This window comes from Bubalus kerabau, chromosome 12 (assembly GCF_029407905.1).
Source record: "Bubalus kerabau isolate K-KA32 ecotype Philippines breed swamp buffalo chromosome 12, PCC_UOA_SB_1v2, whole genome shotgun sequence".
NCBI lineage: Eukaryota > Metazoa > Chordata > Mammalia > Artiodactyla > Bovidae > Bubalus > Bubalus kerabau.
Window position 1 is genome coordinate 32,188,037 of NC_073635.1, and position 14,173 is coordinate 32,202,209.

Sequence of the window (14,173 nt, forward strand, 5' to 3'; positions counted from 1 at the left end):
TTGCTGTTGTCGTTGTTTATTTGCTAAGTCACGTCTGCCTCTTTGCGACCCCGTGAACTGCAGCATGCCAGGCTTCCCTGTCCTTCACTATCTTCTGGAGTTTGCTCAGATTCGTGTCCATTGAATCAGTGGTGCTAACCATCTCATCCTCTGCCCCTCTCTTCTTTTGCCTTCAGTCTTTCCCAGCATCAGGGTCTTTTCCAGTGAGTCGGGTCTTCACATCAGGTGGCCAAAGTATTGGAGCTTCATCTTCAGCATCAGTCCTTCCAATGAACATTCAGGGTTGTTTTCCTTTAGGATTGACTTGTTTGATCTTGTAGTCCAAGAGACTCTCAAGAGTCTTCTCCAGCACCACAGTTATTCAAAAGCAGCTTTAGTGAGATAAAATTCACATACCGTAAAACAAGCCATTGTAAATTGTAAGTCAGTGATTTTTAATATATTCACAGAGTTGAATGACCATTACCACTATCTAATATTAGAATGTTTTCACCCCATAAAGAAGTTTCCATATTAGTCACTCCTGTTCCCTTCTCCCCCAGCCTGACCCCTGCCTTCTGTCTTTATGGATTTGCCTGTTCTGGACATGTGATGTACGTGGAGTCAAACAATATGTGGGCATTCATAACGGGCTTCTTTTACTTGGTATAGTGGTTTTGGTTTTTAAACAAGAGGATTGATTTTGTCGTGGTTCTGGAAGCTGGAAGTCTAACCTCAAGGTGTCATCAGTTTTGGTTTCTCCTGAGACCTCTCTGCATGCCTTGTAGACGGCCACCTTCTCACTGCGTCCCCACCAGGCCTTTGCTCTGTGTGAACCAGCTCCGCGTTTTCTAGGGTCATGTATGTTGTAGCATGTCTCTATACTTTATTTCTTTTTATTGCCAAATAAGGTTTCGTTGTATGGATTGACTGCATTTTGTTTATCCATCATTGGGGTTGTTTCCACTTTTTTGGATATTAGAAGTAATGCTGCTATGGACATCTGTTTACAAGTTTTTATGTGGACATATGTTTTTAGTTCTTGGGTAGATACCTAAGAGTGGAATTGCTGGGTCATAGGTTTAACTTATGTTTAACCTTTTAAGGAACGGCTGTCTGTTTTCCAACACGATTGCATCACTTTATAATCCTACCAGCAATATACAAGGGCTCTTATTCCTCCATATCTTGATCAACACTTCTTACTATTTTTTTTCCCCTAATTGAAGCATCCAAGTGGGTGTGAAATTGGTACTTCACTGTGGTTTTGATTTGCATTTTCCTCATGGATTCCAGCATCTTTTCATCTGGTAACTGGCACGTGACATGTCTATTCAGATCCTTAATCTATTTTTAAAATGGGTTATTTGGTTTTCCAGAGGTTATGTTTTTAAAAGTGGTTTCTAACTTGTACATTGCTATTAATTACTGTGGATATAAAAATCACTGGCTTTTTAGGCCGGAAGGGGCTGTCAGAATCTAACTCCAGCCTCCTCTGTGAGCTGATGAAGAATCTGAGGCTTAAGGTGACTTGCTCTTGGCCACAACAGAGCTAGCTAGTAGTAGAGCTGGGGGGATTCATGTTCTCAATCAAAAATGGAAAAACATAGCTGTTTCATGATTCCTGTTTGAAAAAGGCCCCTTTCTTACAGAGAACAACCCTTTGATTTCAGTATAGTAGGGGTAAGGGGGTGTCTGGAAGGAAGAGGGGCTAAAGAGCTTGTCTAGAAGTTGCATTTAACCCATCAGAGCACTGTTATTACTTAGATAAATAAAAAGTGGTGTTCTAAAGATACTTTTTGGCCACTTTTTATATAAGAACCGTCTCCCAGTCTTAACAGTGATGGGCAAGGCTGTCGGGTTCATGATGACCCGAGGTCGGTGTTCCCTCTTTCAGTGTCCATCATGGTAGCTTTGAAGAGTTTTGAAGAAAGAGTCTCAGTCATTTGGGCTTTGATTTGGTTGCAAAATAAAGCCTTTTTATTTACTTGGAATTTTATTCACTCTTCCTACTGAGATCAAAGAAAGCATCCCATCTTGCCAGTGAAGTACAGGTGGGAAAGAGGCAGCATCTTAGGACCGTCTATGCATGGGCTTCCTCCCAGAGGTCATCATGTGGGGAATGAAGGGGTGTTTGTTTAAGGGCCATAAAGGTCTCTTCTCTTTCTACCTACCTGATAACACGGAACAGACAAACAATGAAGGAAACTATTCAAGCAAGGACAATACAAAGTGTCAGTGGTCACATAAGAGTATATATACATATCAGCTTTTTAATGCTATTAGCCCACTCTGCTTGACCTTACTAGTTTTTCCTGATAATGAAGCCTGTGACAAAAGTCCATTTCCACAGTCTGCATTTAGTTTGTTTTTGTTTTGATTTTTTTTTTTTTGGATTCCACATGTGAGATCATACCATACTTGTCTTTCTCTGACTTATTTCACTTAGCATAATGGCCTCAAGGTCCATCCGTATGGAATCAGATGACAAGATTGCATTCTTTTTTATGGCTGAGTAGTACTCCAGTGAGTATATAGACCCATCCATCTTCTTTTTTCATCCATCAGTGGAGCTCAGGTTGCTTTCATGCCTTGACTATTATAAATAATGCTGCAGTTAACATGTGAATGCATGTCTTTCCGTGTTTTCATTTCCTTCAGATAAATATTTAGACATGGAATTGCTGGACCATATGATAGCTCGCACCCCACTCCAGTACTCTTGTCTGGAAAATCCCATGGACGGAGGAGCCTGGTAGGCTGCAGTCCCTGGGGTCGCTAAGAGTCGGACACGACTGAGCGACTTCACTTTCACTTTTCACTTTCATGCATTGGAGAAGGAAATGGCAATCCACTCCAGTGTTCTTGCCTGGAGAATCCCAGGGACGGGAGCCTGGTAGGCTGCCATCTATGAGGTTACACAGAGTCGGACACGACTGAAGCGACTTAGCAGCAGCAGCAGATGAGAGTTCTATTTTTAACTTTTTGAGAAAAATTCTTTCTGTTCTCTGTAGTGGCCGCACAGTTTACATTCCCATCAACAGTGCACAAGGGTTCCCTTTTCTCCACCCTCTCCGCAATTCTTACTATTGCATGTCCTTTTGATAATAGTCATTCTGTGTGTGAGGTGATATCTCACTGTGGTTTTGATTTGCGTTTCCCTGATGATCCATGATGTTGAGCATCTTTGTGTGTTGATCATCTGTCTTTGGGGAAAATATTCAGATCCTCTGCAATGGCACCCCACTCCAGTACTCTTGCCTGGAAAATCCCACGGACAGAGGAGCCTGGTAGGCTGCAGTCCATGGGGTCACTAAGAGTTGGATATGACTGAGCGACTTCACTTTCCCTTTTCACTTTCATGCATTGGAGAAGGGAATGGTAACCCACTCCATTGTTCTTGCCTGGAGAATCCCAGGAACGGGGGAGCCTGGTGGGCTGCCGTCTTTGGGGTCGCACAGAGTCAGACACGACTAAAGTGACTTAGCAGCAGCAGCAGCAGCTGCCCATTTGTAAAATGGGTTTGGTTTTCTCCTATTGAGTTGTGTGTGGGTTTTTTAAATATACGTTTTGGATATTAACCCCTTAGCAGATATATGATTTGCAAATATTTTCCCCCAGTCCGTGGAGTGCCTTTTCACGTTGTTGACTGCATTTTTTGTTTGAGTTTTCTGTTTGATTTTATTTAAAGAGTTATTTTTCCTGATATAAGGAGATCCCTTGGACCCCCATGATTCTACTGTCGTTAACTTTGATGAAAACAATGGTTCACAGACCACCTAGTTCTCTGAGGGGACAATAACTTTTAAACCAGGCTTCTAGGCTACCCTGGCAAACAGTGAAAAGTCCTGATCCCCATCTGAGCCTCACAGTGGGGGACCATTGTAAAGTCATAGCACTCCACCCTTTGAAATGAAGTATCCTGTCGATTTATTTCTAAATGAACAATGTGACTCTGACCTACTCATGAGCAGAGCAAACAGAGTCTTCCTTGGTGGGAAGATGTGGGATCTTGGAATATATGCATATTCACGTCCTTATACACATTATGATCGAGTTGGGGAAAATGTCTGACGTGCCAGAGATACTCAAAAAACATTAGTTAAATATTTCATTACACAAGTAGGTGTAAGTGCATTAAACTGCTTCAAAGAAATGTTTTAAAGCCTATTGAAATTTCAGAATAGTTGATGAATAAGTGTCTCACTTTTCCCTTGTCAGTTTTCCTTTTGAACTGTAGTTTTGGCATCTCTGTTCATCTTTATGAGATTCTAGTTTCCTATTAACTGAAGAATGTGATGTCCCAAAGTGTCCAGTTACTTCAAAATACCATTTCCTTATACCTCTCCTTTCCTTTCTTTCAGTCACCTACTTTTTTCTAGCTTCCTCGTTCCAAGTACAAAATTCATTATGTCGGTGGAAACAAGTTCTATAGCAAAATATTTCTATCAACATTTCTCTCCCCCCAAACTTTCCCTTAATGCTGTTTTTCTCTCAGTGTCTTAGCTAATCACTCAGGTTGGTTGTTTTGTGTTGTTTTTTGGTTGGAGGCTGAAGTGGGAGAAGCAGAGAGGGACGTGCAGAGGGCATATTTTTTAAGGGATCTTCTCTGCGTGATGCTTCTCTCTGGTGGAATTTGGGTGGTTCTTTAAGGCTTATGGTTCTCTCTGACAAGGGTCAGGAGTGCTGGTGTTCTAGGCACTCACAGAGCAAAGAGTCACACAATTTGGAAACCAAAATAGCAACTGAAAAAAAAGGAAGGCTCACGTCCCGCCAGGAGAAGGAAGGCATCTGCCCCTTGGCTGCTCCTGGATGGGAAAGCTTACTATGTGCACACAAACCACAGAGACACCTACCACTTATTGCCCAGAATTTTCCACAGGAAGCTTGGGTGGACCTGCTACAACCCACGAACAATTGCTCAATGAAACCCTCAACATTCCATGCTCTGGCCTGGGTGTTTTTCAGGGCAGGCATTATCAGTTGCTGGCTGTGGCTTTAGAAAGACCTAGTGTTCTTCTGGGTCATGGATTTTGAGCTACTTGTTGCCTCAGGAAACTCAAAGGTGAGGAAAGGACAAAATTTTTCTTTAGGTACCTGAATCCGTTGGCCTGTTCTGTGAGGTTATTTAATAGACCAACTGGATCTCAATGGTACAGTCATTTGAACTTAAGTCTAGTCAATGGCACCCCACTCCAGTACTCTTGCCTCGAAGATCCCATGGACGGAGGAGCCTGGTAGGCTGCAGTCCATGGGGTCGCTAAGAGTCGGACACAACTGAGCAACTTGACTTTCCCTTTTCACTTTCATGCATTGGAGAAGGAAATGGCAACCCACTCCAGTATTCTTGCCTGGAGAATCCCAGGGACAGAGGAGTCTAGTGGGCTGCCGTCTATGGGGTCGCACAGAGTCAGACACGACTGAAGCGACGTAGCAGCAGCAGTAGCAGCTAGTCAGTACTGAACCATTTGTTCCCGTTGTATTTCAATACCAGGGCCTATTGTATATAAAAGTGACTTTGGGGACTTCCGTAGAGGTCCAGTAGTTAAGACTTCGCCTTCCAATGCAGGGGGTACAGGTTCGATCCCTGGTCAGGGAGCTAAGATTCCACATGCCTCGCAGCCAAAAAACCAAAACACAAAATAGAAGCAATATTGTAACAAATAAAGACTGAAAAATGGTCCACACCAAAAAATAATCTTTTTTTAAAAAGTGACTTTAAAAATATTTAATAAAACAGCAACACCAGGAAAGCAGATAATGTTAACATCTTTGTTGGAGTTACATACCCAGCAAAACATTCTCTGATGGGAGTGGGGCAGGGGCGTGATTCTGCCAGGTATCGGTGACAAGGGTGTCTATCTGTCACATGCCAGGCAGCATGCCTGCCACTCAGGTGACAGAGAACCAAGTCCCCAGGCTGTGCCTGGCAGCTTTCCGATTCACTCATGAGTATACCAAGAAACGGCCTGCTTAGGAGTGCCGAGGGCATGCCTTCAGGACATGGCGACGTGAAGCTTCCCATGCAGGTGTGCCACCGAGTCTCGTTTTCTTTGCACTATTAGAACCAGAGAGCAACACTAGGGAGCATTGCTAGACTTCCCCATGGAACCTGACATGTGCAGGTCTGTGGTCCAAGATCCCATTTTCTGCTTTGGAGTCCATTTTAGAAGGCTTTTTTTTTTTTGCATTATTTATTTTATTGTTTTGATTTATTTTTTAGTTGGAGGAAAATTGCTTTACAATGTTGTGTTGGTTTCTGTCATACAACATTGCACATCAGCCATAATTATACATATATCACCTCCTGCCTGAGCCTCCCTCACCTCCCCCATCCCACCCCTTTAGGTCATCACAGAGCTCCAAGATGAGCTCCCTGTGTTTTAGAGCTGGAAACTGATTTTTTTATGTGAAAATATTCCCTAAGATCAGCTCCACATATGTAACTTCGCTCCCTCTGAGAATATCTTTTCTCCTTCCCCCGAGCATTTTTTTAAAATTAATTTTTTTGGAGTAAAGTGACTTTACAGTGTTGTTTTGGTTTCTACTGCACAGCAAAGTGAATCGGTTCTGTGTATACATATATCCCTTCTTTTTTGGATTTCCTTCCCATCCAAGTCACCACAGAGCACTGAGTAGAGTTCCCTGTGCTATACTGCAGGACCTTATTAGTTTATCTATTTTATACACAGCATCAATAGTGTATATTTGTTAGTCTCAATCTCCCAATTCATTCGTCACCCTCCTTTCCCCGTCTTGGTGTCCATATGTTTGTTCTCTACATCTGTATCTCTATTTCTGTTTTGCAAATAAGATCATCTATACCATTTTTCTAGATTCTACCTACCCTCCCCCAACCTTTATCCCTGCTAATCCTGAGCCCCAAACTCCTGCTTTTACCAGGAAAAAGCTGGTTAAAAAAAAGGGCGAAGAGGAGAGAGAGAATAGGGGAGGAGGAGAGAGCTCCTGATTGAGGTGTCTCCTGATAAATCAACAAGAGCTTCAGCAGAATTTCAACTTCTATGGCACCAGTGGCTCAAAGAATCCTGGCTCTGGGGATGGCAGAAATGGACAGAGACCCAGAGTCATCTAGTCCAGTCTCCTGCCTTACGGATAAGAGAACTGAGATCTGGAGAGAAGTGACTTGGCCAGGGTCTCATAGCAGATCCCATGGATGGATATTGTGTTGTATAGAGATGTTGTGTTGTAAAGGGACATCATGTTGTAAAGGGATATTGTGTTGTATGGGGATACCGTGTTGTATGGAGATGTTGACTTCAATGCACTTTTTCATAGCTGATCTCATGGTCTCATAACGATTCCCACAAAATATACTTGTCAAGTGTCACGTAGGAACGGACAGTTCCCTCTTCTCTGTTCCACTAAAGAGGAAACTTGGAGATTATGTAAGATAAGCAAAGTGGCTTCTAAAACTGATTTTGATTCTATAATTAGTTTTCCACATGAGGAAACCGGTTCAGAAAGAGAAATGAATTGCCCAAAATACCATGACTCAATTAATGAGTGAACTATGTCTAGAATCCAGGAAAAGTATTCAGAAAAAAGATCAGACAGGCCTGTATAACCAAATGACTCATGTTGGTTCAATATTAGAAATATACTTTGGATGACATTGATATTTAATCCTGAATATTTTAATAAGTTACGATATAGTCTTAATATGGTTGTTTTTTGAACCATAAATTGAACTTATTAATGTTCTAAGTTAATGGGCTTTTGAATATTTTTAGGTCATTTGGCATAGTAGGATATATAATACTTGTAAGCAAGTCTTAGATTACAAAAATTTTGTGAAATGAAATATATTTGTATTAGATGTACTTTTTTGCATATGGAATTTATAGCTTTCCATAAAAGGAACTTATAGGAATTAACTTAAAAGAGAAAAGAGAAAAAGACGAGAGGGCAATTTTCAAAAAACACATTTCAAGGGACTTCCCTGGTGGGCCAGTGGCTAAGACTTCGTGATGTAAATTTAGGAGACCTGGGTTCAGTCCCTTGCCAGGGAACTAGATCCCACAAGTTGAAACTCGAGAGTTTCTAAGACCTGGAACAGTCAAATGTTTTTTTTGAAAAATAAATAATACACTTCAACTTTTATTTTCCAGGATCTAGTTCAGGTTCAATATTAACACATCCTGAACTGAGTTTAAAAGGCACCCGGCACGTGGTGCAAGCTGGCCAGACGCTGAATCTCAAATGCAGGTGAGTGACTGTATTGGTTTGGGGACCATCTGCTTGTCCTTCCTAAGGCAAAACCCTTCCCCAGGGGAGTAGAAAGGTGGCCTCCTAGAGCAGACAGGTAGATGGCCATGGTTTCCTGCCATCTGCCGAGTGCAAACCACATGCATCCAGCCTCCCACGGAGGGTGATTCATTCGTCTACGGGAGAGATGAATTACTCACTCACAAGGAATCAGAGGAAGGGATGCCCTGAACATTTTGAGTTGTTTAAAAGTTTTTCTAAATGTGTTACTCTTCTGTAAAGCAGATGACTGGACTTAGACCACCCCCCCCCCATGTATATATAGTATTTATATAAAAATCAGATGTCTCCAACTCTTTGTGATCCCATGGACTGTAGCCCACCAGGCTCCTCTGTCCATGGGATTCTCCAGGCAAGAATACTGGAGTGGGTTTTCCTTCTCCAGGGGATCTTCCTGACCCAGGGATTGAACCCAGGTCTCCTGCATTGCAGGCGGATTCTTTTACCATCTGAGCCACTAGAGAAGCCCAAGACCTCAGGATAGTGCTTCGTAATGAAATGAATGCTTTGGCACTGGCCCTAACCCTGACAGTGTTTTGTTTTCTCCTCTCTGATTGCAGAGGAGGAGCTGCCCATGCCTGGTATCTGCCTGAAGCTGTGAACAGGGAAAACCAAAGCGGGAAGCTTAACATCACTAAATCTGCCTGTGGAAAGAACCTCAAGAAATTCTGCAGCACTTTGACCTTGAACGCGGCTCAGGCCAACCACACTGGCTTCTACAGCTGCAGATATCTCTCTGCACCTGCTTCCAAGAACAAAGCAGAATCTACCATCTACATATTTATTAATGGTAAGAGCTTCATTTTCCACATTGTCTTTTCTGTAGCTGTGCAGCAGGTCATCAATCCACCTGGTCCATGGAAAGGGCGCTTTTCTCATGAGTATGAATGAAATGGGCCAGGAAGGAGATTCTACCTAGCTGTCAAAACTTGTGGAGTACATTTTAATATGTTTCTTGAGTGTCAGTTTCAACCAGAATTTTCAAGGACCAGTTGGTCAACTGCATGCTCCCTGATGGGAATGACTCTTGTCTGTTTTGTATGTCTGTTTTCTTCACTACTGTATCTGTGTCTCCTAGAATACTGTCTGGCACATCACGGTATGAATAAGTGAATGGCAAGATTTTAGTTCTATTTCTTAAATGAGAAGCCCAAAGTAGAATACAAGATTTTTTTGTCCTTTCACACAACTGCATTCTCTGATATGCTAAACTTGTAAAACATTGTTCTTTACTAAATTCCTAAGTGTAGTGTTGCTAATGTTGCTTGAAGGTTACAAAATTAATTCCGTTCATGATACAGTATTATTTCACGTTCACAAACGAATATTGTAATGATATAAGAGCTGGCACATGTCACTGAAAGGGCAAAAGACAAAGTTGAATCATTTTCTGGTTATGATTTTTGTAGTGTAATTTTTTTAAGCTTGTCCCTCCTTGGCGAATGAAGAAATGAAACAATGTTCAGAGGGAAGAAATGTAAAATTCTCAAAGAAATATAAAGTGACAGGAGAAATGGATCCCTGGAAAGAATCAGGAAGATGACTTGTCCCTTTGTTCTTCCTTGTTTCATTCCAGCCAGTTTCCAAAACTTGCACAAGACTCTAGCCTTAGAGCGAGAGCTCTAAGAATGCATAAATCAAAATTAGTAGGCACTTCAAGACACACACACAGGTTAAAAAAGGAAACAACCAACCGTCAGTGTCAATAGCATCGTGGATCTTCCTCCCAGTGAGTTAAAGAACTGCATCTTTGCATTGAAGGCAGCACCTACATAGATTTAGGCTTTGGTGGGAATCTTCTTTTTAAAATAAGGCAATGAGACAGTGCTTTACTGGAGCCTAGTATGTAATTTTCCAGAGTCAGGGTTAGTTTTACAGACAGTAGAACAGTAAGTAGTATGATATTAGCAGTAGTATCTTTGCTCTTATCAGCTTGATTTTTTTTTGAAGGTTAATTGCTTTACAATGTTGCGTTAGTTTCTGCTGTAGGACAGAAGTGAATCAGCTGTGTGTATACATATATTCCCCCTTTGACTGAGCCACTCTTCTGTTCTGCTCCGCCAAACTCACTATTTGTACATTTTGCACTTTTCTGGGTGGGTGGAGAACTGGAGGAGACACCAGCTTCGTAGCTAATCCCCACCATAGGAATGCAACCAGCCTACTTAAAAATAAGAGGAGGAAGGAGGCCAGGGAGCTCTGCTTGGGGAAGGCAGAACCACCTTCCCCAAGATGGAAGAGAGGATGGTGGGCGGGACAGGAGGGCAGGATGAGGAGAAGACACACCAAGTGTGGCAGCGGCAGTGGATCGTGTCACACGCTCAGCCATCTGATCGCTTTTCCTAGCTCCACATAGTAGGTTATGTATGTTCTTTCTGCCCCTTGCAGAGGAAAGAAAACACTTCTGTTCCTGTCTCTCTAGTGGAAGTGGAGGCAAAATTCATTCATTCTAAAATTCTCATGAAACTTTCTCCTGTGGCTTTATTGGATCCACAGTAGAAATGGATCCCTGGAAGGAATAAGGAAGATGACTTGTCACTTTGTTCTTCCTCATAAAACATGACTTGTAAATCAAATACTTAAAAATGAGTGAAAGAAGATCATCTCTTATTTTTTCCCCCTAAGAAATAACACTGTTATTACCCAGCTGCTACATTCCTTGGTAGATCTCATGATTTATGGAGCCAGTAGATAGGGGTGCAGAAACTGTCAGCTTCAATCCCCTTTGAAAATAGAAGAGACACTTAGCTGTTTAGAACTATCTCCACTTCCACTGTACAACAGAGCGGATCTGGCAAATAACCATCACTCTGAGTGTCAAATCAGTTGTCAGTGTGAGCCCTGTGAGGGCAAAGCCCATGTCTGCCTTAATTACTTGTATCTACAATCTGCCTCCCAGGTACAGTGCCTGGCTCGTAGCAAGAGCCCAGTGATATTTGTCAAATGAATACACACAGCAGTTAACAGGGCTGTGTGGAATACTCTGTTGAAATTGACATTGAAGATGAATTCTAGGCCAAGTAGGAAAGAGCACCATCACTAACTGGTGTGAGGCTGGGGGTGTGAGTACTGGTTGTGATATCATGTGTGTATTATGTCTGCTTTCTGGTAGAAGTCCACAAATATTAGCATAAAGTTACAAGTCCCAGGATCTCAAAGCTCCCACACAGTTTGGTTGGACAGAAGGAAATTCTCTATCCCAAAGACCATATTCTTGGAGAGGGAAGGGCTGCAAAATGTACTGTTTGTGTTTCACAGGACATTACTCTGGAATATCACGAGTATTTTGTGTGTTCATTGGGAAAATCTTGGAGTCATTATTTTTAAATAACACTAGTAAGAAAAATTATATTTGAGTCAATAGTAGTAACCATAGGAGAGCCTCTGAATCTTTGTTTGTTAATCGATTTGATGAGCAGATATTTAGGAAACACTTGCTGGGTGTCTGTAACTACACCACTCTGAATAGTAACATGGGTTTTGTTGTCTGTTTCCTGGTAGAACAATTTTGGTCTCACTTAACTAAAATCCAAGTTAGTGAAGTGAGTTAAAATCACTCAGTTGTATCCAACTCTTTGCGATCCCGTGCACTATACAGCCCATGAAATTTTCCAGGCCTATCCCTTCTCCTCGGAGAAGGCAGTGGTACTCTACTCCAGTACTCTTGCCTGGAAAATCCCATGGACAGAAGAGCCTGGTAGGCTGCAGTCCATGGGGTCGCTAAGAGTCGGACATGACTGAGCGACTTCACTTTCATTTTTCACTTCCATGCATTGAAGAAGGAAATGGCAACCCACTCCAGTGTTCTTTCCTGGAGAATCCCAGGGACGGGGAAGCCTGGTGGGCTGCTGTCTATGGGGTCGCACAGAGTCGGACACGACTGAAGTGACTTAGCAGCATCCCTTCTCCAGTGGATCTTCCCGACCCAGGGATCAAACTGGGTTCTCCCTCATTGCAGGCAGATTCTTTACCAACTGAGCTATCAGGGAAGCACAAACCCAAGTTAGCTGTGATGTAATTCATTAAGCAGTTGTAACTTTTCCAAGTAGCCTAACATTTTATGCATTTCCTACTTGCATTCTCTTACTCATTTTATTTCTGAGAAAATTTGGCCTTAGGCTTCCATTTTTATTGATATTTACAACATTACAGGTTTAATTTTGTTCAGGGGCACAAAACTTGTCTCTGGAGACTCAGGATTGTCCCTGGGACTAGTAACTCAAATTGGTTCCTAACACACAACTGTGATTACTTACTAGATATCAATGGGTTATAACTTATTTGTTGTTGAATATTTATTCTAGAACATGTGATTGCACGATTTCTGCCCCCGGTAAGCATCTGCAGATGTGTTGGCATTTTGTTTTGGTTTTCTATAATGATGAGAAACACTATTAGACACATCTTTTGAAAAGGTATAGATTTGTGGTCTAATAGAGTTCCAAGAGGAAAAATCAGGACTGCATAGCTTTTTCTACATAATGTCAAGTGCCATATATGTATTATAAGCAAAACTATTATTTAGATGCTTCCCACTTAAGCACTGATTTGGCCATAACATCTGATATTGTATGTGTAATGTGAGGAAAATCAATATCACCACTTTAACATTATAGCTTGTATAAATCCATCATACCTCTGATATAATGCATTAAAATCAACTTAATTACTTGAGTAATTTTAGTTAGCTAATTTATTAATTACTGATAAATTTAAATTCCCCTTAATATATCTTCTTGGAGGAAAAGTTATGACCAACCTAGATAGCATATTCAAAAGGAGAGACATTACTTTGCCAACAAAGGTCCATCTAGTTAAGGCTATGGTTTTTCCAGTGGTCATGTATGGATGTGAGAGTTGGACTGTGAGGAAAGCTGAGCGCCGAAGAATTGATGCTTTTGACCTGTGGTGTTGGAGAAGATTCTTGAGAGTCCCTTGGACTGCAAGGAGATCCAACTAGTCCATTCTAAAGGAGATCAGCCCTGGGTGTTCTTTGGAAGGACTGATGCTAAAGCTGAAACTCCAATACTTTGGCCACCTCGTGTGAAGAGTTGACTCATAGGAAAAGACCCTGATGCTGGGAGGGATTGGGGGCAGGAGGAGAAGGGGACGACAGAGGATGAGATGGCTGGATGGCATCACTGACTTGATGGACGTGAGTCTCAGTGAACTCCGGGAGTTGGTGATGGACAGGGAGGCCTGGCGTGCTGCGATTCATGGGGTCACAAAGAGTCGGACATGACTGAGCGACTGAACTGAACTGAACTAATATATCTTCTTATATTTGTGGTTTCACTTTATTTAAACAGATGGTTTTATTTCCATTATACTGTCTAATTCTTACAATAATCCTATGAGGTTTTCTTATCGTCATTTTATTATTCAAGCAAAGGGCCTAAAATCCACTTCACATGAGGCTACATGGGGAGTGATGGAAAAGTGTTAGCAGCAGAGTAAGGTGGTCAGATTCTCAGTGGTAGGAGGAGATCAGAGAGGGCAACATAAGACAGGAACAGCAGGCAGGGGCTGGGGCCAAGGTCACTGTCATCATACTGTGGGAAAGGAGAGAATGTGATGGACTGGGGGGATTCAGTCCACCTTGGTGAGCTGGTGGGTTGTGGTGGAAGGGAGGAGAGATGGTTACCCTTGAAATCTGTAGAGGCACTGGGGCAAGTGGCCCTGGTCCCACAGCCAAGGAGAGCTTTTTCTCACTACCTTACACTGATGCTAATTGACATCCTCTCCCGTTACACCCTTGGCTTGATCCTAACAGATGACTGTTGAATGAGAGTAGCTGAAAAATGCTATATATGTATTTTCAAAAAATTGCTTTTGAGAAAATGAATGGAACCCCCCAGCAATTATAGCTACAAAAATCTGGGTCGTAAAGAAAATTTTAAAGTACTCC

The 14,173-nt window shown here is 42.0% G+C and overlaps 1 protein-coding gene across 2 annotated transcripts in view; it reads left to right on the plus strand.

Annotated features, from left to right (window-relative positions):
* The window catches only part of FLT1 (fms related receptor tyrosine kinase 1), a 205,066-nt gene that overhangs the window by 25,734 nt on the left and 165,159 nt on the right, over positions 1 to 14,173 (plus strand). For both annotated transcript variants that reach the window (XM_055542466.1, XM_055542467.1), the window contains 2 exons: positions 8,109 to 8,205; positions 8,826 to 9,055. In XM_055542466.1, coding sequence (XP_055398441.1) covers positions 8,109 to 8,205; positions 8,826 to 9,055 — 327 coding nt within the window. The remainder of the gene's footprint in view (positions 1 to 8,108; positions 8,206 to 8,825; positions 9,056 to 14,173) is intronic.